This window comes from Hemicordylus capensis, chromosome 2 (genome assembly GCF_027244095.1).
Source record: "Hemicordylus capensis ecotype Gifberg chromosome 2, rHemCap1.1.pri, whole genome shotgun sequence".
In the NCBI taxonomy this organism is placed as follows: domain Eukaryota; kingdom Metazoa; phylum Chordata; class Lepidosauria; order Squamata; family Cordylidae; genus Hemicordylus; species Hemicordylus capensis.
The window spans coordinates 187,805,336-187,830,718 of record NC_069658.1 but is presented as its reverse complement, the minus strand read 5'-3'; the positions used below and the strand labels follow the sequence as shown (position 1 = coordinate 187,830,718).

The 25,383-nt window shown below is 43.0% G+C and overlaps 1 protein-coding gene across 9 annotated transcripts in view; it reads right to left on the bottom strand.

The window, feature by feature from the left end:
• Positions 1-25,383, bottom strand: part of LOC128341984 (lysozyme C-like) — a 61,224-nt gene that overhangs the window by 2,291 nt on the left and 33,550 nt on the right. For 5 of the 9 annotated variants that reach the window (XM_053288723.1, XM_053288726.1, XM_053288720.1 and 2 more), the window contains 3 exons: positions 2,178-2,467; positions 1,866-2,024; positions 1,636-1,714 (listed from right to left, as the gene is read on the bottom strand). In XM_053288723.1, coding sequence (XP_053144698.1) covers positions 1,636-1,714; positions 1,866-2,024; positions 2,178-2,325 — 386 coding nt within the window. In that variant the 5' untranslated portion in view covers positions 2,326-2,467. Of the gene's footprint in view, positions 1-1,635; positions 1,715-1,865; positions 2,025-2,177; positions 2,468-7,490; positions 7,601-13,986; positions 14,033-25,383 lie in introns of those variants that run through there. The other 4 variants (XM_053288724.1, XM_053288727.1, XM_053288725.1 and 1 more) reach the window with 4 other exon arrangements.

The following is a 25,383-nucleotide window of genomic DNA, read 5'->3' as shown; positions in this document are numbered from 1 at the left end:
GACTAGAAGTGTGAGCACTGCAAGATATTCCCCTCAGGGGATGGAGCCGCTCTGGGAAGAGCATCTAGGTTCCAAGTTTCCTCCCTGGGATCTCCAAGATAGGGCTGAGAGAGATTCCTGCCTGCAACCTTGGAGAAGCCGCTGCCAGTCTGTGTAGACAATACTGAGCAAGAAAGACCAATGGTCTGACTCTGTATATGGCAGCCTCCTATGTTCCTATACTCTGGATTTCTTCTTGTTCCATACGAAACTAAAACACACAAATGGGGCGGACACTACATTGAAAGAAGAAGCTTTCTCAAATGGAGGGATTAGAAGGGACCCTTCAACTGCCAGTTAGTCAGATCATTTTTATATTGGTTTACAAGTATTAATAATTACAGCAAACAGCTCTGTGTTGATCAAAAGGGGGGAGGGCATAAACACCCTTCATCTAGCTGTGAGGAGGAGTCCCGGGTAGGCTGCCACCATCCATGGCTTTTTATATGAGCAGATGATTCACCTCTCCAAGGGAATATCCTTGGAGAGCAATGTGGGAAACCCCATCCATACAGGAAGGCTTGAGCAGTCTTAGGCCATCAAGGGTGTGTGACTAGGGCAGGACCCTATAAGGAGTGACACTCTATAACTACAAGGATGTATTAATGATTGGATGAAAAAGAAAACTATAGCAGCATCAACCATCACTACCTCCGTTCAAGTCAACCCTTCCCCAGGAACTACAAAAACCATGCAGTTAGATCCAAGCACTTAAACAAAGAAAGTCCCTGATGTGTCTAGCTAAACAGGTCCCTATTCTTCCTATTTACTTCCAGTTGATTCCCAGCCCAAAGCTGTTAGTCTAGGGCTGCTCAACTTGGGCCCTCCTGCAGAAGTTGGTCTGCAAATCCCATAATCTCTGGCGATTGGCCATTGTGGCTGGGGATGATGGGAGTTGTAATCCAAAAACAGCGGGGGGGGAGGCCTAAATTGAGCAGGCCTGTGTTAATCTCTCTCTTTCCTACACTAGCTGCTGATCAGACCTCGCTCCAAGGCCTCCAGGGAAGAACTGAACTCTCAACATCCTTCCCTACATCTCCATAGGCTGTTGTCTAGTAAACCCTGTCCCTCACTCTGGATTGGGCCACAGGGATTTGATTCTCATGGGGGTTCTTCCTTTCTTTGGAGAAGCCCACCTTCCAAGCAGTTCCTCTAATTGAGGCCTAGTCCTCCTTCAAGCCTGACTATCACTACCAGATCTATAGAGTTAGTTGTAAGATATAAGTTGCTTATGGGTTTCTATACTATTATAAGTTAGTGCAGCGAACTGTGCAGCTTCTTCCTTACATTCTTCAGAGATGCCTAGCAATTCTGTTTTTGCTTTATTGATCTTATAGCCAGATACCTTAGGAACATAGGAAGCTGCCTTATATTGAGTCAGATCATTCGTCCATCTAGCTCACTGTTACCTTCAGTGACTGGCAGCAGTTCTCCAAGGTTTCGGGCAGAAGCGTCTCCCAGCCCTGCCCAGAGGAGATGCCAGAAAGTCAACCTTCAATGATGTTTAACTTCCCTCCCTTCCCTTCCTCTCCCTATCATGACCGAACCCCTCCCATTCTGGTCCTCATGCCTCGGTACACCAGTCATGCCACTTACCAAGGACTCAGACCCCTGGCTTCCTGGGCTATCTTCTTAGCACACTGGATGTCATCTGAAATGTTATCATCTAGAAGTTCTTAAGAGAGAAGAAACAGAATGTGATGAGCTTGTGAGACGATGGGGTGGGATGGAATAGGATGGAGCGAAATGGAAGCCACTTTGCCTCTTGTGTGAAGGTAGCTATGGTTTCTGTGTCTACCACCTATCTTCACTCTACACACACTTACTGTAGCAGGAAATGTGGCAAGCATTCTTGGAACCAGGGGTCTTGCCATCATCACACCAATATTGGCTGTTGATCTGGAAGATTCCATAGTCGCGGCTACTTCCATTGTCATTCACAGCATCGGTCCTGTAATCGCTCTCGTGCTTTGCTAGGCAGACCCCTGCAGAAAGAGATTGGGGGCAGTCTGGTTATTTTATCAGTGATGACATTTCAATACCCCAATCAGAGTAAAAGGAAGCCCAAGGGGTGGAAAAACAAGGAGCTAGATTGACTCTTTAGCTTGCCAACTTGCCAAAGCCAGCTGGGTACTTACAATCAGCCACTTTTCGTCCCACGAAGCCATCCATGCCTTGCTCCTTCATGAGCCGGGCAAGCTCACACCGGTCAAATACCTTACCTTCAGCACTGGGCACTGCCAGCGCTACAAGGAGGGACAGCCCCAAGAACAGAAGCGTCTTCATCTCGGCAGAGCTTGTCACGTGTGAGCAGCTGTTGTCTGCCTCCTGCTTTTATCCTGATGTCTTGGGGTGGCACCTCACACGAATGGCAGGTTCACAGAGGATACCAGAAGGACAGCCTTACATAATTCCTTCCCACATCTTCCTGGAATCAGAGTGGTAAAGTATGTCTTGACTTTCCAGTGCAGCAATCAGTCTGAATAATTATCTCATTGGAAAAGTGATGCAATGGCACACCCATTCCTAGCAGCCACTCAGCACAGCACTCTTGTTCCTTAAGATGTATTTCCTTCCTTCTGACCCAGTCCAGCAATTTGCATGGGCAATTTAGAAAGGCTTAATACATTGTATATTCCCAGAATGCTGGGAAGCTAGAAAGGTCAGCTTTCCCTGATTTCTACAAATAAGGTGATGACTAAAGGGAAGTCGGCAGACAGCTTGGATCAAATTAGTATGTTTGACGCAAGGAAACAAACTAGGATGGTCCAAGAGGGGTCTGCTTATTGCTTAGGCATACAGTTGCTTGTGTGTCAGTAATCAGAAGTGTGGCTTGTGCATGCAGTTTTGAGAAGCAGCCACTTATGGTCTTTGGTACTGAAAGTAATGTTACACTCCCCATGTCCCAGGATCCTCAGACATATCTACACTACATACTTTGAGTGGTTTCATAGCACTTTAATTGCCTCATTGTTCCCCTCAAGTAGCCTAGGAACAATTGTTTGGTGAGGGTGCCTAGAATTCTGTTAAAGATCCCTGGTCACCAGTTTCCTGGATTCCCTGGGAAGAAGTAATGATATAGAAGTAATTTGTGCCAGGGCCGGACTGGGGGCACTAAGAGGGCGGTGGAATGTATGTGGGAGGGTGCTGGGTTATACCCATTGATATGCATATGCAACTCATGCACTGCGTACCCTTTGTTGTGGCTGCCAACAAACCACCTTCGGTAAAGCTAATGCTTGACTAATAATCCAGAATGGTCAGTTGATACCTCATTAATGGAAGCAATGACAGAAGATGGTCTCCTGATAGCTGGAAAATCCGAACCAGCCTTTTGGGGCAGTTTGTCTTAGGCTTCTCCTTTTTTTGCGACAATGGGAAGAAATGCAGTTGCCTTCCACCAAGTCAGACCATGGGTCCATCTAGCTCAGTACTGTCTACACTGACAGGCAGTGGCTCTCCCAGGTTCCAGTCAGGAGTCTTTCCCAGCATGTTACCTGGGACCTTCTGCATGTAAAGCAGATGGTCTATGACTGATCCGCTGCGTGTCGTGGAAATGCAGTTCTCTACAGTGGAACAGCTTCTTCCAGGTCCATAGCAGCAGTGCTGCAAGTCCCTCCCATCTCCACATTTTATTTATTTATTTATTTTATTTAATATATTTTTATACCACCCAAAATGTACATCTGTTGGTTTACAACAAAAACAGAAAAGTTAAAAAAAGAAACTACATAGGTCTTGCGCATCATGTCAGCCATTAACTCCAACTATGTTGATTGCTTACAGTGGGTATAGGAAAGAATCACCCCCTTTGATAGACCTTAAATTCTGGTTCCCTTACATCCTGAAATGAAAACACAAAGAAAATTCCCTTCACCAGCTGTACTTATCCAATGCAGAGCAGTTCTTGAACAGTTCTGTATGGAGGAGTGGGCAAATATTGCTCCGTCTAGATGTGCAAGGTTGATAGAGAAGTATCCCAACAGACTCAAGGCTGTTATTAAAGCAAAAGGTGGTTCAACAAAATATTGACATTGGGCGGGTGATCCTTTTTCAATCTCAGTAATTCTTTTTTTTTATTTCTGACACTTTTTCTGGACTGTAATTGTGATGTTTTTCAGTTGGATGTTATAGGTTGCATTGGATAAGTACAGCTGGTGAAGGGAATTTTCTTTGTGTTTTCATTTCAGGATGTAAGGGAACCAGAATTTAAGGTCTATCAAAGGGGGTGATTCTTTCCTATACCCACTGTATATGATGGAGTCATTGCTGTGAGAACCTAGGCCCCACATTTAACTATTTAAGAGGGCAATTAAAAATGACCATTCCAATTTGCCCAAGGTTTTACGTATGACCAGGGATGGCCCTTTCATGAGTTGAGGCGAGGCAGTAGCCTTAGGCAGCAGATTATTGGGGCAACAACAGGGTGGCAAGGTGCCCCCCCCCTTTGCTGCCATTGGAGTAGCGCTTGACGACTCATCTGACGAGCTTTGCAAGGAGCACTTCTCCTCATATTCCTTGCGAAACTTGCATGAAGCCTGAGGCGAGGAGACTGCTGGCAAACTCCTTGTCCTCTCTGCCACTTTCAAAACTTGCAAAGGTCTCTTTTTATTATTTATTTATTTATTTATTTATTTATTTATTTATTTAATTTATACCCCGCCCAAACTTATGTCTCTGGGCGGCTAACAACAATTAAAACACATATAAAAGTTAAAACAACACAGTAATTTAAAAACCATAAAATTAGCAGTACATTTTAATAAAAAAACAGAGAAGGCTTGGGTAAAAAAATGGGTTTTCAAATGTTTCTTAAAAATAGTCAGAGATGGGGAGGATCGTAACTCAGCAGGGAGCGCATTCCACAATCTCGGGGCAGCAACCGAGAAGACCCGTCTCTGTGTAGCCACCAAACGAGTTGGCTGTAACTGGAGTCGGAGCTCCTCAGATGACCTCAATGAGCGGTGGGGTTCGTAGTGAGGAAGACGCTCTCTTAAATACCCAGGACCTAAGCCATTTAGGGCTCTATAAGTTATAACTAGCACTTTATTTTGCCTGGAAACTTATCGGCAGCCAGTGTAACTCCATCAGCAAAGGAGTAATGTGGTCTCTCCGAGATGACCCAGAGACCAACCTGGCTGCTGCAATCTGAACCAACTGAAGTTTCTGGACTACATACAAAGGCAGCCCCACGTAGAGCACATTACAGAAGTCAAGTCTGGAGTTTACCGACAAATGTACCACTGTTTTGAGGTCATTGATCTCGAGAAACGGACGCAGCTGGCGTATCAGCCGGAACTGATAGAAAGCACCCCTGGCCACCACCTCAACCTGAGAAACCAAAGAGAGGTGTGGATCCAGGAGTACTCCCAGACTGTGGACCTGTTCCTTTTGGGGAAGTGTGACCCCATCTAGAACAGGTAGATCAAAATCATCTCTGGCGTTCTGACCCCGCACAATAAGTACCTCCATCTTATCTGGATTCAGCTTCAGTTTATTCTCCCTCATCCAGTTTATTCTCCCTCATATTCTCCCTTTTGAAAGGGAGCCGGCCCGCACAAGGCAGCATTGGCTTCTTACCTCAGGAACTGCAGTATCTTGGGCCACCCCTGCATATATCCAATGACAGGAAAGCTAAAAGAGAGTTAATGGACTTACTAAGGGGAACTGTGTTTAATACTCTCCGTGCTGAGTCAGAGAGATGTTTGTGAGGCATGAGGCCAGTTTATGCCAGTACTGATGTAGGCTGAAATAATCAAAATGAACCTTGCTAATAGCACTCCTGTGAAGATTTTTGCATAATGATTTTGGAGTGGAATGGGGCAGTATGAGCCTGCACCATTGGGGTCTTTTCCTGGTTTAGGAGTTAATACCAGACACAACTGAAGCCATTCATTTAGAGCTGGACCAATCTGGGCTTTAAATATTTAGTTCACTACAAAATCAAATTATGTTGTCATGACGTCAGGAGCAGAGAAGTGTTCCCCAAGCCATGAATATCCGAAGAGAATCACTCAACTTTTTATGATGAGTTTCTTCCAAGAAAATCAGATCTTTTCTGATCATCAGATCTTTTCTGATAATCAGAACCGCCCAGAGACTTGCATTTTGGGTGGTATATAAATTAGTTAAATAAACAATAAAATAAATCTTGGCCTTCCCTTCTTATGAGTTTACATATATTATAGCCGCATTCACATGTAATGCAGAACCGTGGATGCAATGGGTCCACGGTTCCACCCCCCCCACACACCCCTATTTCCACTCTTCCATCTGAATTTGGATGTACTGGAGAACAGTCTCTTTGCAGTCAACGAGACTGCAGAGAGGAAAGGGAGCTGGCTGTGCAGGCTTCCCTTATTGCTTTTCTGTGCATAATTTTATTGTGCATAAATGACTTGGAGTCAGGGCCTGTGCATTTTCAATCATTCAAGGCTGAAGACATAGCCCCCAACATGATGGGCAGCATTATTTATTTATTTATTAGAAACATTTGATATACTGGCCACTCCGAAGACTCCGGGCGGTGTACAAAAACATGCAAAACAAGACAGCATCAAAATTACATTCAAAACAAAACCTAAGCAACTAACGGGGTGGGGGGGGAGGTAAACTACAGGGTAAAAGCCTGGTGAAAAAGAAAAGTCTTCAATAGAGATTTAAAAAGCGACAAGGAAGGAGCTAAACAAATCTGCCGGGGAAGAGAATTCCAGAGAAGTGGGGCAGCAACCAAGAAGGCCCTTTCATGGGCCCTAGTGCCCCGCACCTCCCAGAAATCGGGGACCGACAAAAGGACCATCTGAGCAGATCTGACCGGACAGGATGTAACTGGATGGGAGAGGCGGGTCTGTAGGTAGACAGGTGCCAAACCCCGCAAGGCTTTGAAGGTCAAAACCAGGAACTTAAATTGAACTCGGTAGCGAATAGGCAATCAGTGCAATGACTGCAGGAGAGGTGTTAGTGTCACGCCCTCGAGCTTCGACAGCGAGGAGGAAGGGGATGCTGTCAACTTTCCAGCCGATTCAGCAGTGTCTGAGGGGCAGAGCCCGGCTGTCAGCATTCATGAAACGGCTGTGGTAGATCCAACTAATGATTTAGAGCAGGCACGGCAACCTGAGTCAGCGGAAGGCGTGGGGGACCAATGTGAAGAAGAGCTAAGCAATGAAACCCCACTGACTCCACAACAGCGCAGGCTCACGAGACGTAGAATGCAATTAGAGGCTGTTAGGAGGAGCAAACGCCTGTTGCTGAGGGCTGACAAGCCTTGAATTCCTACCAGCTGGGAGCTCTCGGCTTGCTCTATAAATCACATCTCCAGCCTCCTACTCATTGCTGAGAATCAACGTTCGTCAACATTCTTGTCGACAGCGTTCAGCCAAGCCATATTCGATTTCAGCAGCTCCGCTTGCTTCGTGAACTTCCCTAGCAGCTGGCCAGACCTTGACAGTTACCTTGTCATATTTTCTGGCACCCATAAGTAAATGAGCCACTGCATTCTGGACCCACTGTAGCTTTCCGATTGTCCTCAAAGGTAACCCTAGGTAGAGGGCGTTACAATAATCTAGGCGGGAGATAACAAGGGCATGGGTCACTGTCATTAATGCTTGCCGATCAAGGTAAGGGCGTAATTGACGAATCAGATGGAGCTGGGCAAAGGCATTTCTGGCTGCAGTCTCCACCTGCTGTTCATTATGGTTCTAAAATGCTGCATATCAGGGCTACTGGGGCCTCAGAATTCAGCTCCAATGCTATTAAGAACTGCACAACAATGGGGAAAACTGTAAAAATGCTGCCAACACAACTGCCTATTCTTAAGAGTGCAGGAGCTGTGTTACAAGCCCAAAGCAGCCCCAAGATGCAGCAATAAGGAGCACTAACACTGCACATCATGTAAGCCACCATCTTTCTCTAAGAATTTTGAAAGCAGTTTCAGAAACTTCACATGGGGTACCTACCTGATAAAGAAATGTTTAATCCAGGCTCACAAATAAGTGTATAAAAGTTTGGTTCAGGATCCTAAACAGAATGTTGGGCCAGTAGGCAGGGGCGTAGCAAGGCTGGAGTGGGCCCAGAGACAAGATTTTAAAATGCCCGCCCCACCCCCACCCCCACTGATGCTCAGCTCATGAAGTAAAGAAATCTTAAATGAGGCTGAATAGTGGTAACAAACAGAATGCATATATATATATCTCCTATGTGCCACAATAGAACATCATCTTAAATTTTTTTAAAGGTTTTGTAAATTGTGATGATGCAAGTCATTTAATGATACTAGAGAAAGACTTAGACTGAGGTCTTAACACTCACATCAGTTTTGGAGGATGAATACAACTGAAGGAAGCCTGGGCAGGTGCGTGGCTGGGGGAGTCAGTCATGTAACTTGTCTTTGGGGTGACCCCCAAGGCAGTGGGCCCCCAGACGACTGTCTCCCCTTGCACTATTATAGTTACGCCCCTGCCAGTAGGCCTGAACAAAATTGTTCGAGTCAAGGATGTGAGGCCCATCGGCCAAGAGGTTAAAAAAACCAGAGCCTGACAGGAGATAATGTATGTATGTAACCAGGGTCATGAGACAAATTCCCCACTCAGCAGAAAGAAACATAGCTGGGACCAGGAGATACAAATAAGGAGTAGGGTCAGCAGAAAGGCCAAACAGTAACTCATGTCCAAGGCTCTAATTGGCACCACAGGAAAACATATGCTTAATTACAAATGACATGTATTGATTGATTTACTGATTTGCTTGCTTATTTTTAATTGATATAAACTGGCAACTGCGTACCTTGGGCGCGCAGTGCTTGTCTGACTTCTGACTTGTACTCTGCCTTCATGTTCATGAATAAAAGCTCATTTGAATTGACAGCCTCATTGAATTGACTTGTCTTCGTCAGGCAACGAGCTCTATTGCAGGAACCTTGTCTCATCCTCTTTAGTTCTGTAAGACACTCCATTCTCTGTCAGTTCAGTTCAGTTTATTTTTTTATTTACAGCCGTTGACCAAAAATAAAGCCAGAAATAACAAAGGTTGCAATAGCAAAAACGAATATCAAACAAGCAAACAGTATCACAATAAGAGTTAGAGAGGTACCAAATCATCATCTCAGCAGTCTCATAAACAGTACAATCTCCCCTTTGAATCAGTCAAGGAGCTACGTACCCTAATGGCTATATAACAAATTTTGCCACAGTATAAGAAATAAAAGAATCATTATCCACAAGTAAAATTTTAACTAAAAAATCGTCAGAATGTCCAGGGAATCTAGTCAATAAAGTCAATAAAATCAATAATCAGACAGTGCCTAAAATTCCGATAAAAGCTACAGTACAGTAAAGTATGAGCAATAGTTTTGATTTCACCGGAGCTGCAAGGACAGAACCAAGCCTCCATGGGTAGATGTTGAAACCTCCCAGTAAGCAAAGCTGAGGGGAAAGCGTTAAAACAGGCTCTTGAGAAGGCCCAGCGAAATTTAGAAAAGGTAACAGATGTCAGATATGGTGCAGAAAAAAACCCTGACCCAGTCTTTAATGATCTATAGAATGCAGGCAGACAAGCCACCTCATCCTGCAGCTCAATATCCTCCAATCGCTGATGGGCCATGTTTTTTTGCTCTCACAAGACCCATTTCAAGTAAAGAGTCTGGAGCTAATCCAAGAAGAAGAAGTTCATTAACTATCTTCTGACACCAAGGCGGCTGAGGCATGACCAATAAAAATTTGGATATAAGTCCTACTGGTTGAAGGTGGAGTTTCCACCAATAATAAATGATGAACAGCCAAGCCCTAGTTTCTACCTTTAATAGACCAGCCTCCTGGTGAATCACCACATTAGCAGTGCACCTAGGTGTGGAAAGAGGGCTCTCAGAAAGCCTGATTGGATCCTTTCTAGAGTGACAAAATTAGTATAGGGGCCTAAATGGGCACCATATAAAAGTTGTGTCAAAGATTTGGCTAGATATAGTTTAATAGCAGCAGAGACATAACCACCACCCTGAGGACGGTGGAACCGCAGTATAGCTGCTGCACTTCTTTGTGCCATGTCAGAAACCAGTCTGACGTGCAGATTTCCTACCATTGTACTGAAAAACCACTCCAAGATATTTAATACATTTCACTTGCTCAATTTGATGACCATTTACAGACCAAGTGAAATTCTTAACTCTGTTGTTAAAACAGACAATTTTAGTTTTGAAGTAATTGATAACCAAATGTTCCTCCTAGCAATGGAGAACCAAGCCCCCCAAGGCTCTCTTAAGACCAATCCTGGTCTGCAAAAGGATCACAGTGTCATCAGCATACAGAAGTATTGGTAACCCTTTGTCAGCTAGTTTTGGAGCATGGATATCCCAACTCTGGAGCCGTTTAATTAGCCCGTTCATTTAGATGTTAAATAGAAAAGGTGCCAATATACAACCCTGCCTTACGCCTTTTGAAGTTGGGACTGAATTAGATAATTGGCCCTCTGGACTAAATCGGACATGGAGAGTGGTATTCTCGTGTAGTTTGTAGATTAATAATGACAGCCGCTTATTGATTGATGAGTTTGAAAGTTTTGACCATAAGAGGCCTCTAGAGATAGAATTGAAGGTGGCTTTAAAGTCAGCAAAGGCTACATAAAGAGATCCTTTGTCAGAACAAACATATTTGTCAATTAGATACTGCAGGATTAGGCAATGATCCATAGCTGATCTACCATACCTAAAGCCAGCTTGTTCTTCCTCCAGAAAGCCTTCTTGTTCTAACCAATTGCATAGTTTTATGCAGAGATGTTTGGCGTATAATTTGCTGATTATATGAAGAAGGCTTATTGGCCTATAATTAGCTGGATCCTCTCTGCTTCCTTTTTTGAAAACAAAAACTATAATAGCAAGATGCCAGTCATGTGGGATTTGGACCGTCTGATCGATATATGCGAATAGAGAGGCCAGAACCAATCAATATTAGATTTCAAAAGATTGGGAGGGATGAAATCATTGCCAGGGGCCTTTCCACTCTTTAGTTAAAGAATTGGTTGGTTTCTTGAGATGTTATGGGGGGCCATTGAGGAGTGGAATCAAGTGGTAGATCCAACTGAGTGTATGCACACTGGTTACTATAAAGAAAAATGAAGTGAGATTCCCAAGACTCAGCTGCTATTGAACTAGCCATATAACTGGAGGAAGAATTAGCACAGGCAGAAGTCAACTTCCAAAAGCCCGCAGAATCCTTATTCCTGACAGTTCTAATAAGGATTGTCCAGTTTTCATGTACTGCAGCTCTGTTCTTATTCCTCAAAAGAGCCTTATAAGCTCTCTTTCTTGTCAACACTTCTAATTTCAACAGCATAGATGGGTTGGCTTTAAAACAGGCAAAGAGAGAGACAAGATCTCTCAGCAATCACACAGTCCTGATCAAACCACTTCCTTGTGTAACCGATCATAGATTTAGAGTCAGCAAGACCAGGTCTAGACAAAAGTGGTTTTAAATTCTGAATTAGTGCATCATAAGCACTGAGAATGGAAGAAGAGTTCCCTAACTCTCCTAAGAGCTTAGTGCAGGACTCATCATCATACTCTGAGTTGATCCAATCAGTAACCACTTTGTTTAACTGGGAGTTCCACTTAACTTTAAGCAGCCTAGGTTCGACAGTTGCGTTCATATGTGTGTGCATGGGGTGTTTAAGGGAATGGTCTGCAAAGCTGCAAAGCAAAATGAGAGGAAGATGATCACTCTCTGATCTTGGTACAATTTAAAAATCCATTACCCTCGTGACTAAGTCACGTGATACCATTAGATAATCAATAGTGGAAAGCTTAACCCCAGACCAGAAGGAAAATTGTCCAGGACAATCTCCAGGGGCAGCTCCATTCAAAATGAATAGATCTAATTTATTGGCCATATGGGCCAGACATAACCCAGCTAAATTGCTAATAGGGTCCAAGGAAGCGCGGGGAACAGGAGGCCAAAAGGAGAACTTATCGAATAGTGAAGTATCGTTATGGCTCATCCTTGCATTGCAATCACCACCAATTATCAATAAGGCAGTTGGATATTCTGAGATTAATTGGAGAATATAGCACTCCACTTCCTTCCATTGTGATTTAATCTGCGAATGTAAGCACTGTGGAGGCAAGTACAGGTTAACACAGAGTAACTTAAACTTATTGGAGAATAGCAGTGCTGCCACAACCCATCTAGCATTTCAACTTGGACTTTTAACCGAGTGGAGACAAATAGCCCAAGACCACCCAATGGTCGACCACCCTTAAGGCTTGGAGTTGCCATTGTCACAAACAGATAGTAGTTAGGAATGTCAAATTCAGAGGTCATCCAGGTCTCCTGGAGAAATAATACATCAAATGAGGAAATGAATTTTTAAAAATCACAGTCTAAACTTCTCGAGGACCACCCATTCCAAGAGATCAGAAAAAATTGAGAATTGTATGATAATAGTCAATCATTGGTATTGTCCTGCACAATATTCTCAATATTTTTAGGAACTATTGTGGGCTGATTTGGGGATGACGGGCCAGCAGAGGAGAACAGTTGAAATCTTTTTCCATTGTCCTGTTTAACAGCTGAATCATCCTGTATTCCAGAATGCTCTGGCAATATTTCCATTGGGGCTGTCTGGGTTATTGGGTTGGTTGTGGGTATTACCAAACCCACGTCTGACAAAACCAATGTCTGGGTGTGGCCTTGCAAGCAATCTTGTTGGAATGGACATGTCTGTGAGGTGATTTCCTGGTAGCAAGCCTCCCAAATTTCTTAGGCCACAGATTTAGAATAATCCAAGTCCTGCAGTCTGTGGCCAAGGGATGTACTATGTAAAACAAGGGTTTCTACTTCATAGTCTTGGCAGGCACTGAGGAATTGGTTTGATGAAACTGGGAGAGCTTGACAGGGATGCTCATAGGGTATATCCTCAGATGTCAAGGACTGAGGAATCAGTTCATCAGCATTTTGCTGAGAGACAGGAGTGCATCCCAAAACAGTTTTCAATGGGTGCGAGGAAGTAACCACTGGAGCTGATTCAGATGGAGAAAGATTTTGCAGAGGTTCATCTGTTAGTTGTGTTTTAAAAGAAGACTTAGAGGCAAGGGGCGTATAACTTTGAGCTAAAGTTGGTTCAGTAGAGGCCAAGAATACATCAAGTTGATTTACTGACAGATTATCTCTGTCAATTTGATAGAAGGATGATCGCAAGGGGCTGAATTAAACAGGAGGGCAAGGTTCCAGAGGATTTCCCCACAACACACCTATTTCCTTTAACCCACCAGCAAATCTGGCCCAACAGGTTTTTCAAATGTTTGAAACAGTTTCTTAAAAAATGTTTACTGGCTACAAAAGAAAGGGGTGTGCACACACCATGCACATACAAACTGTTGCTTAGCTCCAATCTAATAATAGTTTCATGTTTTCCCACTTCCCCAAATGGAGGGAAGTACCATGTTCATGACACTTAAGAATTCAGGGACATTACTGCCTCTCATGATTAACGTCATTATCTCTCTGCAGCTAAATTGTATCTATGAAACTTGCTAACACAGCTAAGATTCCCACAGCTAGAAAACAGGATCGAACCAAATAAGGAGTAATCACCCAATGAACAATGAATCAGGCATTCGCACGCGTACTAGATACTTAGACCACCATTTTATTGCCACATATACTGTGTCTAGGGTGTCAGTACCATTTAGATTGTCTGTATAAATGTAAGGTGCGCCTGTAACCAAACTGTAATCGGTTTGAGAGCATGAGCCTACTGATTACCTATTGCTATCTGCAGAAGCAATAAAGCCTCAAGAATTCCCAATCCTTGTGTCAGACTGATTGGTTAAGCAGACCCAGGAACGAGCCCCATCCACATTAGTAGGAAATTCCATGTTCATGAAATTTAAGAAATGAACAAGCGCATGTTATCATTTTCTTCTAAGGAGACATGATATTTTTGTAATCTCTGCTTACTTACAGTTCTACAGTGGGAAGCAAGCAGCCGCATAGATAGTGGGGGGCAGGTCTAAACCAGCACTGGTTCTCCAAAGCAACAGTATGCTCTTCAGCTCCTCAAAGTTCCCCCTCCCCTTACCAAGGGAGCTTAAATAGCCCTTTAAAAAGAACTGTAAGGTCTGAGAGTAAATTATGCCATTACATCTCTTATTTTATCTATCTGTCTGTCTGTCTTTCCATTTCTATCCTGAGTGAGGCCTACTGGCCTAAAGGCAGCTATGCTAAACTATAATTACATGCTGCTCTCACTTCCTCAAACTGTGAGGTTTCTGGTCAGCAATACTTTGCAAGTTTTGGCTTCCTTTGGAGCAGAGATCATTTTTGCCCAGCTTCATCTGGTTCGCCAATTACGCCCTTACCTTGATCGGCAGGCATTAATGCAAGTGACCCATGCCCTTGTTTTCTCCTGCTTAGATTATTGTAACGCTCTCTATTTAGGGCTACCTTTAAAGACAATCGGGAAACTACAATGGGTCCAGAATGCAGCGGCTCTCCTACTCATGGGTGCCAGAAAATATGACACAATGACACCTCTCCTGCAGTCACTGCACTGGTTGCCCATTCACTTCCAAATTCAATTTAAGGTCCTGGTTCTGACCTTCAAAGCCTTGCGGGGCTTGGCGCCTGTCTACCTACAGACCCGCCTCTCCCACCCAGTTACATCACGTCCTGTTAGATCATCTCAGATGGCCCTTTTGTCGGTCCCTGATTTCCGAGAGGTTCGGGGCTCTAGGACCTGGGATAGGGCCTTTTCAGTTGCTTTCCTACTTCTTTGGAACTCTCTTCCCCTTCAGATTCGTCTAGCTCCTTCCTTACTGATCTTCAAATCTCTACTGAAGACTTTTCTTTTTCACCAGGCTTTTGCCCTGTAGTTTACTTTATTTGTATTTTGTTAGTTACTTTAGTTTTTAATTTAGAACGTAATTTTTAATATTGTTTTATTCACATGTTTTTGTACACCGTCTTTGGAGTGGGCGGTATATTAAATGTTTCAAAATAAATAAATAAATAACTCACTCACTCACTCACTCACTCACCCACCAGAGACTTGTGGTGTCTTTGTAATATTTGGTTTACAAATACACAAGCAGAACACAGGTGAAGGCCAATAGTATGAGATCCTACAAGGCAGCCTATCCCCAACAGGCCCTGCACTGCAAGGTGCTTGACCTCCCTCCCTGCTCCCTCCCTCCAGGCCCCCCAAAACTGCAGCCTGCCATTTAAACAGAGACAGACAGACAAATACACACACACACACACACACACACACACACACACACAGATTAATCTTTGTTGTGTTGTCTGTTGTAGCTGCACTACCTTGCCTTTGATGAATGGAAGGAAAAACTTCATTGCCAGAAATACTACCAAGTTCCCCACCAAAGGCTCTTGAGTAAACTTAGCAGTCATGGAATAAGGGGACAGGTTCATGTGTGGATCGGTAACTGGTTGAAGTACAGGAAACAGAGGGTAGGAATAAATTGACAGTTTTCACAATGGAGGTAGGTAGGAATTGGGGTCCCCCAGGGATTGGTACTGGGACCAGTGCTCTTTAACTTGTTCATAAATGATCTAGAAGTTGGGATGACCAGAGAAGTGGCCTAATTTCAGATGACACTAAACTATTTAGGGTAGTGAAATCCACAACAGATTGTGAGGAACTCCAAAAAGATCTCTCCAACCTGGGGGACTGGATGACAAAATGGCAAATGCAGTTCAATGTAAGCAAGTGTAAAGTGATGCACATTGGGGCAAAAAACACCAACTTTACATATACGCTGATGGGATCTGAGCTGTCAGTGACTGACCAGAAGAGAGATATTGGGGTCGTGGTGGACAGCTCATTGAAAGTGTCATCTCAGTGCGCGGCAGCTTTGAAAAAAGCTAATTCCATGCTAGGAATTATTAGGAAGGCGATTGAAAATAAGAGTGCTAATTTTATAATGCCCTTATACAAATCTATGGTGCGGCCACATCTGGAGTACTGTGTACAGCTTTGGTCACTGTATCTTAAGAAGGATTTTGTAGAACTGGAAAAAGTGCAGAAGAGGGTAACCAAAATGATCAGGGGCCTGGAGCACCTTCCTTATGAGGCTAGGCTACAGCATCTGGGGCTCTTTACCTTGGAAAAGTGACAACTAAGGAGAGACATGATCAAAGTGTAAAAAATTATGCATGGAGTGGAGAGGGAGGACAGAGAGCAATTTTTCTCCCTCTCTCACAACACTAGAACCATCTCCAGCCTCAGAGGCACGATGCCTCTCAGTGTCAGTTTCAGGGGAGTAACAGCAGGAGAGAGGGCATACCCATACCTCTTGCCTGTGGGCTCCCCAGAGGCATCTGGTGGGCCACTGTGTGAAACAGGATGCTGGACTAGATGGGCCTTGGGCCTGATCCAGCAGGGCTGTTCTTATGTTCTTAATACCAGATTAACTGTGCAGAGTTGACTCTGCTCCTCTGGCGACTCTCAATTAATACTGTATTTCTGACAATGAGCTCCTCACCCCATCCTCCTAGTGATGCATCTTATGTTATCTGAACCCTCGGTTGCAATAGATGGAATGGTACAGCTCATGTGGTATAAGCCACCACAGTAGTGACACTATTGTCTCTGGGGGAATGCAAAGGAGCCTGGAATCTCTTTGATGGTGAAAGACCTAAAGGAGCCAGATCTTCAGGGGTCTCATCCAAAGCGTGCTAACAATACCACCCTCATACCAGGTGCCACGAGGCTAAGCAAGCATTGTACTTTCTTTGCTGACTTTGTCAGCTGAGCAGTGCAGCCCTGGTTCATCTCCTGCACTGTATGTGAACACCTCTAACCCAGGGCAGCTAAGCCCTGCCTGTCACAGACTCTAGAAGTGCCCTAATAAACTGAATTACATTGGACTAAATCAGCTTGGATTTTTTTCCAATTCAGGGAGATCCCCAACCACTGAAGGAGATCTATGGCCTTGTCCAAGTGCTGACACAGCTGTTTCTCACTTTGGGATGCGTCTTCACTTTTGTTGAAATAAGAATAAATTGTTATGCTCTTGCACCTTAAAAATGCTGCAACTATAGCCATGCTCATGGTTAGCACTGTAACACCTTATACTGGGGTACACTTCTTTGCCCAGCATAAAACAAAGGAACTTCTTGTGTAGGGGGCTTATCCCAGTATAAAAACAAGCATCCTTTAGTTCTATAGCTGAAAATCTCCCCCACCAACCCCTATCTCTTTTTGGTCTCTGGAAAAGAAACCTTGATGTGGCAAAGTTGGAAGGGCACACACTATAACATTCTTCTCCAAAAGTGCTTTTACCTCCTCTGTAGGAGTGGGGTTGGTTTATTCCAGTAAAGGGAGGGAATGATTATCGCATACCAGACCCTCATTCTAAAAAAGACCCAGGTGTATTATGTTATGTCATGCCCATTTTGGGAAAAACAAGAAATAGGCTTTCTGATTTATTAGCACTGATACTTTTTTAACTTCTGCATCAATTCTAATGATTAAGAGGTTAACAAATATAAGATTCCATCCCCGCAAAATTAGGCAACAGACATCTAAGCCACTTTACTATATACTGATGATGCAATACTTCTGTCACTGACCCCTTAAGTGGTGAGGAGGATACTATGCACCTTAGCAAGATACTGTAAGGAAGAACTTCTAACTATAAACCATCAGAATACGAAGGTAATGGTCTTTGCTTGGAGGACTTCTCTCCACACATGAAAAATTAATGGTGTCCAGATTCACCAGGAAAAGTATTATAAATATCTTGGAATTATTTTTCAGGCTACAGGCAGTTGGGAGGCACAAAGAACCTTTGTTGCCATTCTTAGATTCTGTGGCTCCAATGGAGACAATTATATTCCATCTGCCATCAAGGTTTGTGAAGCCGAAGTGATTGCCCAATTGCTATATGGCTCTCAGATATGCACATATTGAGACTTTCATTTTTTGGAAGCGGTGCAGTCAAAATTTCTTAGATCCATATTTGCTGTTCCCTGATGCATTCCGAATGCCATTTTGCATCTGGAAGCTGGAGTAATGAGGGTGGAGTCCCGTTTATGGCTTCACACGTTCAATTTATGACTAAAGCTAATATTCTGTCTGGTTTGATCCTAGATGATGATTACCACTCTAATTGGCTAAACATACTCATTGAGAAACTTAGGACATATGGCTTTTCCATGGAATATCTGGTTATTTTAGAGTATGATGGCACCAAATCCTTACTAAGGCAGCATATTTGTGATGCAGACTGCCAAAAAGATTCAAGCTTTGTCCCTAGGTTTGCAGGACTGGGGGGCAGAACATTAGAAGAGCTCTCAAACCAGCTATTTTTACAACTTAACAATACCAAATTTGTGGAGAGCCTTCACAAAGGGATGTTTTGATGTCCTTCCTTCTGCTGAATATGTAAATCAAACATGCCTATGCAAAAGTTTGGAGGTTGAAACAGTGGGTCATGCTCTCTCTTATTTAACCCCTTCTATTGTGATATATGATAGAAATTAATAATTATACAAACACACATAGTTACAATATAGAATATAGTAATAATATCATAATATAAATACAGTATAAAAACAAAACAAAACACTTTCACAGAATAAAAACAATTCACAGAACAAAACAATTAAACAGTTTAAAATTAGTTTTAATTTAATAGCCCAAGAAAGAGACAGGGTGTGCATTCCAAACTCCTGGGGCTGGCACAGAGAAGGCCTGGCCCCGAGTCGCCACCAGACCAGGTGGTGGCAAATGTAACCAGACCTCCGATGATCTTAATAGGCAGCAGGGTTCACGATAAAGCAGGCACTCTCTTAAGTACCCTGGACCAAAACCATTCAGGGCCTTATAGATAATAACCAGCACTTTGTATTTTGCTCTGAAACATAGCAGCAGCTAGTGCAGTTCTTTAAAAATTGGTCTTATATGGTCCCTTCAAGTTGTCCCAGAAACTAACTGCCACATTCTGTGCCAGTTGTAGTTTCCAGACTACATACAAAGGAAGCCCCATGTGGAGTGCATTATAGTAGTAAAGTCTTGAGGTTACCAGCTTATGTACTACTGTTTTAAGGTCATTTACCTCCAGAAATGGGCATAGCTGACATATCAGTCAAAGCTGATAAAAAGCTGATTAAAAAAAGAAATGTCACCTTCTTTAATTAAATATCCAGGAAGAACTGGATTTTTACATTATTTATTATTTATATAATTTATTTAATTTACATAATTAAATAAATTACATAAATATTTACATACATTACATAAATAATTTGTGTATTTACAAATAATTTATGTACATACTTACAAATAATTATGTTGCGGGAAAATCCTCTGGAACCTTGCCCTCCTTTTTAATTCAGCCCCTTGCGTTCATCCTTCCAACAGATTTGACAGAGAATGGGGTGTCTTACTGAACTAAAGAGGATTAGACCAGGTTCCCACAATAGAACTCGTTGCCTGACACAATTGAGTCAAATTCAACTAGGGGTGTGTGCTCAAATTAGCTTTTATTCATGATCATGAAGGCACAGTACAAGTCAAAAAGTCTAACAAGCACTGCACCCCGAAGGTACACAGTGGCTAGTTTATATAGATTTAAAAAGCAAGCAAATCAGTAAATCCTTCAATACATGTCTTTGTAATCAAACAGATGTTTTCATGTGGTGCCAATTAGCCTTGGACATGAGCTAAAGTTTGGCCTATCCACCCTCCCTACTCCTTATCGGTATCTTCTGGTGCTAGCTATGTTTCTTTTCTGCCGAGTGGGGAATTTGACTCATGACCTTGGCTACATACAGTATCTCTTGTCAGGCTCTGACATTTGCTACCTCTTGGCCAAGGGGTCTCACATTCTTAATCAATCTCATTCAGGCCTACTGGCCCTACATTCTGTTAGAAGCTTGACCCAAACTCTTATACTCTTTTTTGTAGTCCTGGATTAAACATCAATTACATGACTCCAAAGGCTCCAGGCAGTTCACAAAAACAAACAAAACCAGCTATTAAAACAGGAATTGGGGAGGAAGTGATGTCATGTGGATGCTTAATTTCTGAGCTCTTCATCCCAGGACTAAATAGAAGCCTTTAAAAGGCATTAATATACTCATTACCTTAAGGAAAATGAGGAAATCAAGTGCTGCAACACTTAAGGAGCACAACAAAATAAAAAAAAAGCCTTACAGGTTTTCTATCCACTCCTCAATCTCAATCGGAGCCCTCATTAAGCCCTCATCAACACAGCCAAGAAAGGCCTTATCAACACAACAAAGAAATGGCTGATGGAGAAGCTCTAAGCCTTCTGTTGACACAGAATCAACAAATAAATGATGCTCCGCTCCTGCTAAATGAGCTGCAGAAAGGCAAAGCAGACATTCTAACATTAATGCAATCATTACTGCAACCTCTGCAGCAAAGAATGGGAAAACTTGAGCAAAAAAAAAATTAAAATGCAGATCTTGCCCAGACAGCAAAGACACCTATGGAAGTAAGTACAACTTTACAAGCTGAAATACAAATAATCCTCTTTTATCTCTATGTGGCTAAATAAAGAATTGCTGTTGGAAGCTGGAATCTACTCAACTATAATAAACGCATATAGAATGGGTTCCATGCCCATAAATGCAATGCAAATTCCCAAGGGATATAGTTGTACAATTTCTGGATATACATACAAAAAAGAAAACATTGCAAGCAGCCCAAAGATGTGGATCCTTTAAATATTTGAATATACGTATATAAGTTTTTTCAGACCTATCTCCAGAAACCTTGAAATGAAAAAGAGCAATGTGCCCTATAACGGAAGCATTAATAGCAGCAAATATCCCTTATAGATGGGATAGAAGATTCCTTCTCACTTCAAATTCGTTATAAGGACACAATGCTGACAGTTACAGATTTAGAATCTTTGGGCCTCCAGATGAAACAGAAGCATGAAATAAAATAACTGCCCCAAAATAACCTAGAATGGGAAAAGCAATAATTGTCTAACACTATCTTTCACTTTCTCCAGTTTGAACTCTAGTGTGATGCAACCTTGGAATCAGCAGTCTCCATCAAAACAGAAAAAATGAAACACATAAACGTGGACTCAAAAATATATCCTTTGAATGGTATATGTATGTAGTGTATATATATTTTACTATTCTACTGCTGGGGGGAGGAGAGGGGGGTTATGATATGAAAAAATAAGTAATAGCAAGTAATTGGGTCACAGGAACTTCCTTATATGTATTGTTATGCAGCTACAGAATAGTTTTATACTGTCAAATCCTATTTTGGCCAAATATATATATATATATATATATATATATATATATATATATATATATATATACATACAGGTGAAACTCGGAAAATTAGAATATCGTGCAAAAGTCCATTAATTTCAGTAATGCAAATTAAAAGGTGAAACTGATATATGAGACAGACGCATTACATGCAAAGTGAGATAAGGCAAGCCTTAATTTGTTATAATTGTGATGATCATGGCGTACAGCTCATGAAAACCCCAAATCCACAATCTCAGAAAATTAGAATATTACATGGAACCAAGAAGACAAGGATTGAAGAACAGAACAATATCTGACCTCTGAAAAGTATAAGCATGCATATGTATTCAGTACTTGGTTTGGGCCCCTTTTGCAGCAATTACTGCCTCAATGCGGCGTGGCATGGATGCTATCAGCCTGTGGCACTGATGAGGTATTATGGAAGACCAGGATGCTTCATTAGCGGCCTTCAGCAATTCTGCATTGTTTGGTCTCATGTCTCTCATCCTTCTCTTGGCAATGCCCCATAGATTCTCTATGGGGTCAGGTCAGGCGAGTTTGCTGGCCAATCAAGCACAGTACACTGTATACTTTTCAGAGGTCCGATATTGTTCTATTCTTCAATCCTTGTCTTCTTGGTTCCATGTAATATTCTAATTTTCTGAGATTGTGGATTTGGGGTTTTCATGAGCTGTACGCCATGATCATCACAATTATAACAAATTAAGGCTTGACTTATCCCGCTTTGCATGTAATGCGTCTGTCTCATATATCAGTTTCACCTTTTAATTTGCATTACTGAAATTAATGGACTTTTGCACGATATTCTAATTTTCCGAGTTTCACCTGTATGCTGGTCTCCTCCTGTCCTGTTAATATTAGTTGTCATCCCAGAAAAATGTATTTGTTTCTTTATCTATCTATTTATTCACTTACTCACTCATTTTTCTTTTCTCTTCCCCCCCCCCCGCTTTTCCTTCCCTTCCTCTCTCTTTATGAGAGGGTAACATTTACTTAATCATCTGGATAATATATAAATTAGATATATCCCTCTTCTCTTTATCTGAACACACAATTTTATAATTATAAAGAGCGGGGGTAGGAATTACTCAACTATATACAGTAGGTTAGTAAAATACTCTTTTAGGAACTTCACAGATTTTTTTTAAGATAGAATTTTAATTTTTCATATTAAGAAGTAGATAAAGGAAAGATACAACAAAAGTATTCAGAAATATCGAGCAATACAAATTGGGAAAAATTATAAAAAACCCAGCAACTTCTTCCCTCACTTTACACCACACAAAATTTGATAACTAAATAAAGAAACAACCATACGTTTCAAAAATACAGATAAAAATGAAAAAGAACCATTTCTATTAAATGAAAAAGAACCATCCTCTATAATAAAAAGCTAAAGCATGATCCCGTGTCTTTCTTCGGCCCGTGTCTTTCTCGGCTGTTCTGGGCGGCCATGTTGACGACGTGTTGCCTACGGGCAAAAGCGACAGCAGGGGGACCGGGAGGACAGAGGCAGCAGCGGGGGAACCGGGAGGGCTGAGGGGGCAGCGGGGGAACCGAGAGAGCAGAGGCGGCAGCGGGGAACAACAACAACAACAAAAAACGGCGGGGAGAATAGAGAATAGTAAAAAGACGGGCCCGCGGGGGGACCGGGAGAGCAGAGACGGCAATGGCGGGAATTAAAAACTGAAGCGGCAGGGAGAATAGAGCGGGGAGAAGAGACCGGCCCGACCAGCGGCGGAAACATAATGGCGACAAAAAGCAAAAGAAAGAGAGGCGGGGACCGGGAAGGGCAGAGGTGACAGAAGCGGAACCAGCCTGATTGAGAAGCACGCCGGAGAAGCAGTGGAGTCCAGGGGAAGGCAGAGACGGCAGCGGCGGAACCAGTTCTGCCGCAAAAACAAACATTCTCAAGCAGAAACCGGCGAGGGCAGAGGTGGCAGCGGCGGAACCAGCCCTGCCGCTAAAACAAATTAGAAGCGTGGACTGGGGAGGGCAGTGACGGCAGAAAGATGGGAGTGAGAAGAGGTGGAAGAAAGGAAGGAAAGGAGAGAGAGGGAGAGAGAAGAAAGGAAGGAAAGGAAACAGAGGAAGAGAGAGATAAAAGGAAGGAGTGAAAGAGAGAGAGAGAAAAAGATAAAAGGAAAGGAGGGCGAAAGAGAGAGGGAGAAGGAATAAAGGAAACAACCAAAAAAAAAGGTACTAGCGCCCGTTATTTTAACGGGCTTAAAAATACTAGTTTCTATTAAAATGCCAAGTTAACAAGAGAAGGGGAGAAAAGGGGGAACTTCACAGAAATGGTCTTTTGAATAATTATTTGAAATCAAGGAAGAAAAGAAGGTAATAGCTAAATGCTATAAATATATATATTTGAACTTAATCCTTCATATACTTCTACTTTATGCTTGTCATAATCGATACGTTTTAGTACTATGCATTATTTACATGTTATATGGAGACAGTATGGTGTAGTGGTTAGAGTGTTGGACTAAGATCCGGGAGACCTGAGTTCAAATCCTCATTCAGCCATGAAACTCACTGAGAGACTCTGGGTCAGTCACTTCTCTCAGCCTAATCTACCTCACAGGATTATTGTGAGAAGGAACATAACTAGTCAATCAGTCAGTCATGTTTATTTATGGTCATAGACCAAAATTTAAAGCATAAAGGAACATAACTATGTATATCGCTCTGGGCTTCATGGAGGAAGAGCAGGATATAAATGTAAAATAAATAAATAAATATGATAAATTGGATGACAATCTAAGTTGCAACACTCTCGAAATTTCATCTATACTAAAAATTGAGCCACCATGATAGACAAAGGGTAAATTAACCATTGCAGAAATCCTGCCCCCCCACCCCAAGTCCTGCTTTGCTACCTCATCGTGGTGGTGGGTGGGCGGAGTGTTCCTGGGAGGGTTGAGCAAAGTACACCGGGAGGTATACTCCCAGTAGGGTCACGCAAAGTGCTAAAGCAAGCAGGCACCTATATTGGGCAGCAGCAATATAGAAAGGTGCTGGAGATGGACGATCACTTCAGTGACAATGACAAAGGCATCATTTCATGTTGCATGGGAGAAGGCAATGGTCAACCACTCCTGTATTTCACCAAGAAAACCAAATGGATAGACAAAATGGAATGATTGTTGATGTAGTGCTCAATGATGGGCCCCTCAGGTCGGATGGTACTCAACATGCTACTGAGGAAGAGCTGAGGATCTCTCAGAGTACTGATCGTATTTATGACGTAGTTAGACTGGGAGAGCAGAAAAGCTGGGATGGAGTTGGGGCAGCAATATCACAGGTAGCAGGCAGAGGGAGGTATGGCGGTGGGAGTTGGGCAGGCCATTACAGGGGGAAACGGTCCAGGCAATTGAGGCCTGTTCCTTTTCCCAGCTCTTCTCCCAACCCTCTGACCCCGGGAAGCTCTGAGAATACTCCCTCGACAATTAGGGTGCTGCTGCTGAATGCCAGGTCAATCAACACTAAAACATCTCTCATCTACTATCTGATTGTGGATGAGCATGCTGACCTGGTATGTGTGACGGAGACCTGGTTGGATGAGCTGGGCAGGGTTAGTCTCTCTCAGCTCTGTCCTCCAGGTTTTCAGATCATGCAACAGCCCCACCTTGAGTGTCGGGGAGGGGGCGTTGCAGTCATCTATCGAGAGATCCTCCCCATTTCCAGGTGCCCGGTCAGGCAATCTCAGAATTTTGAGCATTTGTCCTTGAGGGTGGGCCTCCGAGATAGGCTGGGGATTCTGCTGGTGTACCGACCACCCTCCTGCACTTCAGTCTCCCTACCTGAGCTGGCGGGGGTGGTCTCAGAGGTGGCCTTGGGTTCCCCCAAGCTTATTGCTTTGGATGATTTCAATGTCCATGCTGAAGCCCCTCTAATGGGTGCAGCTCAGGATTTCATGGCCTCCATGGCAACCATGGGCCTGTCTCAGTTGGTATCAGGCCCTACCCACATGGCAGGACATACTCTGGATCTGGTTTTTGCCAACCGGGGAATAAATGATCTGGAGGTGGGGGAATTTGAGACAACTTCCTTGTCATGGACAGAT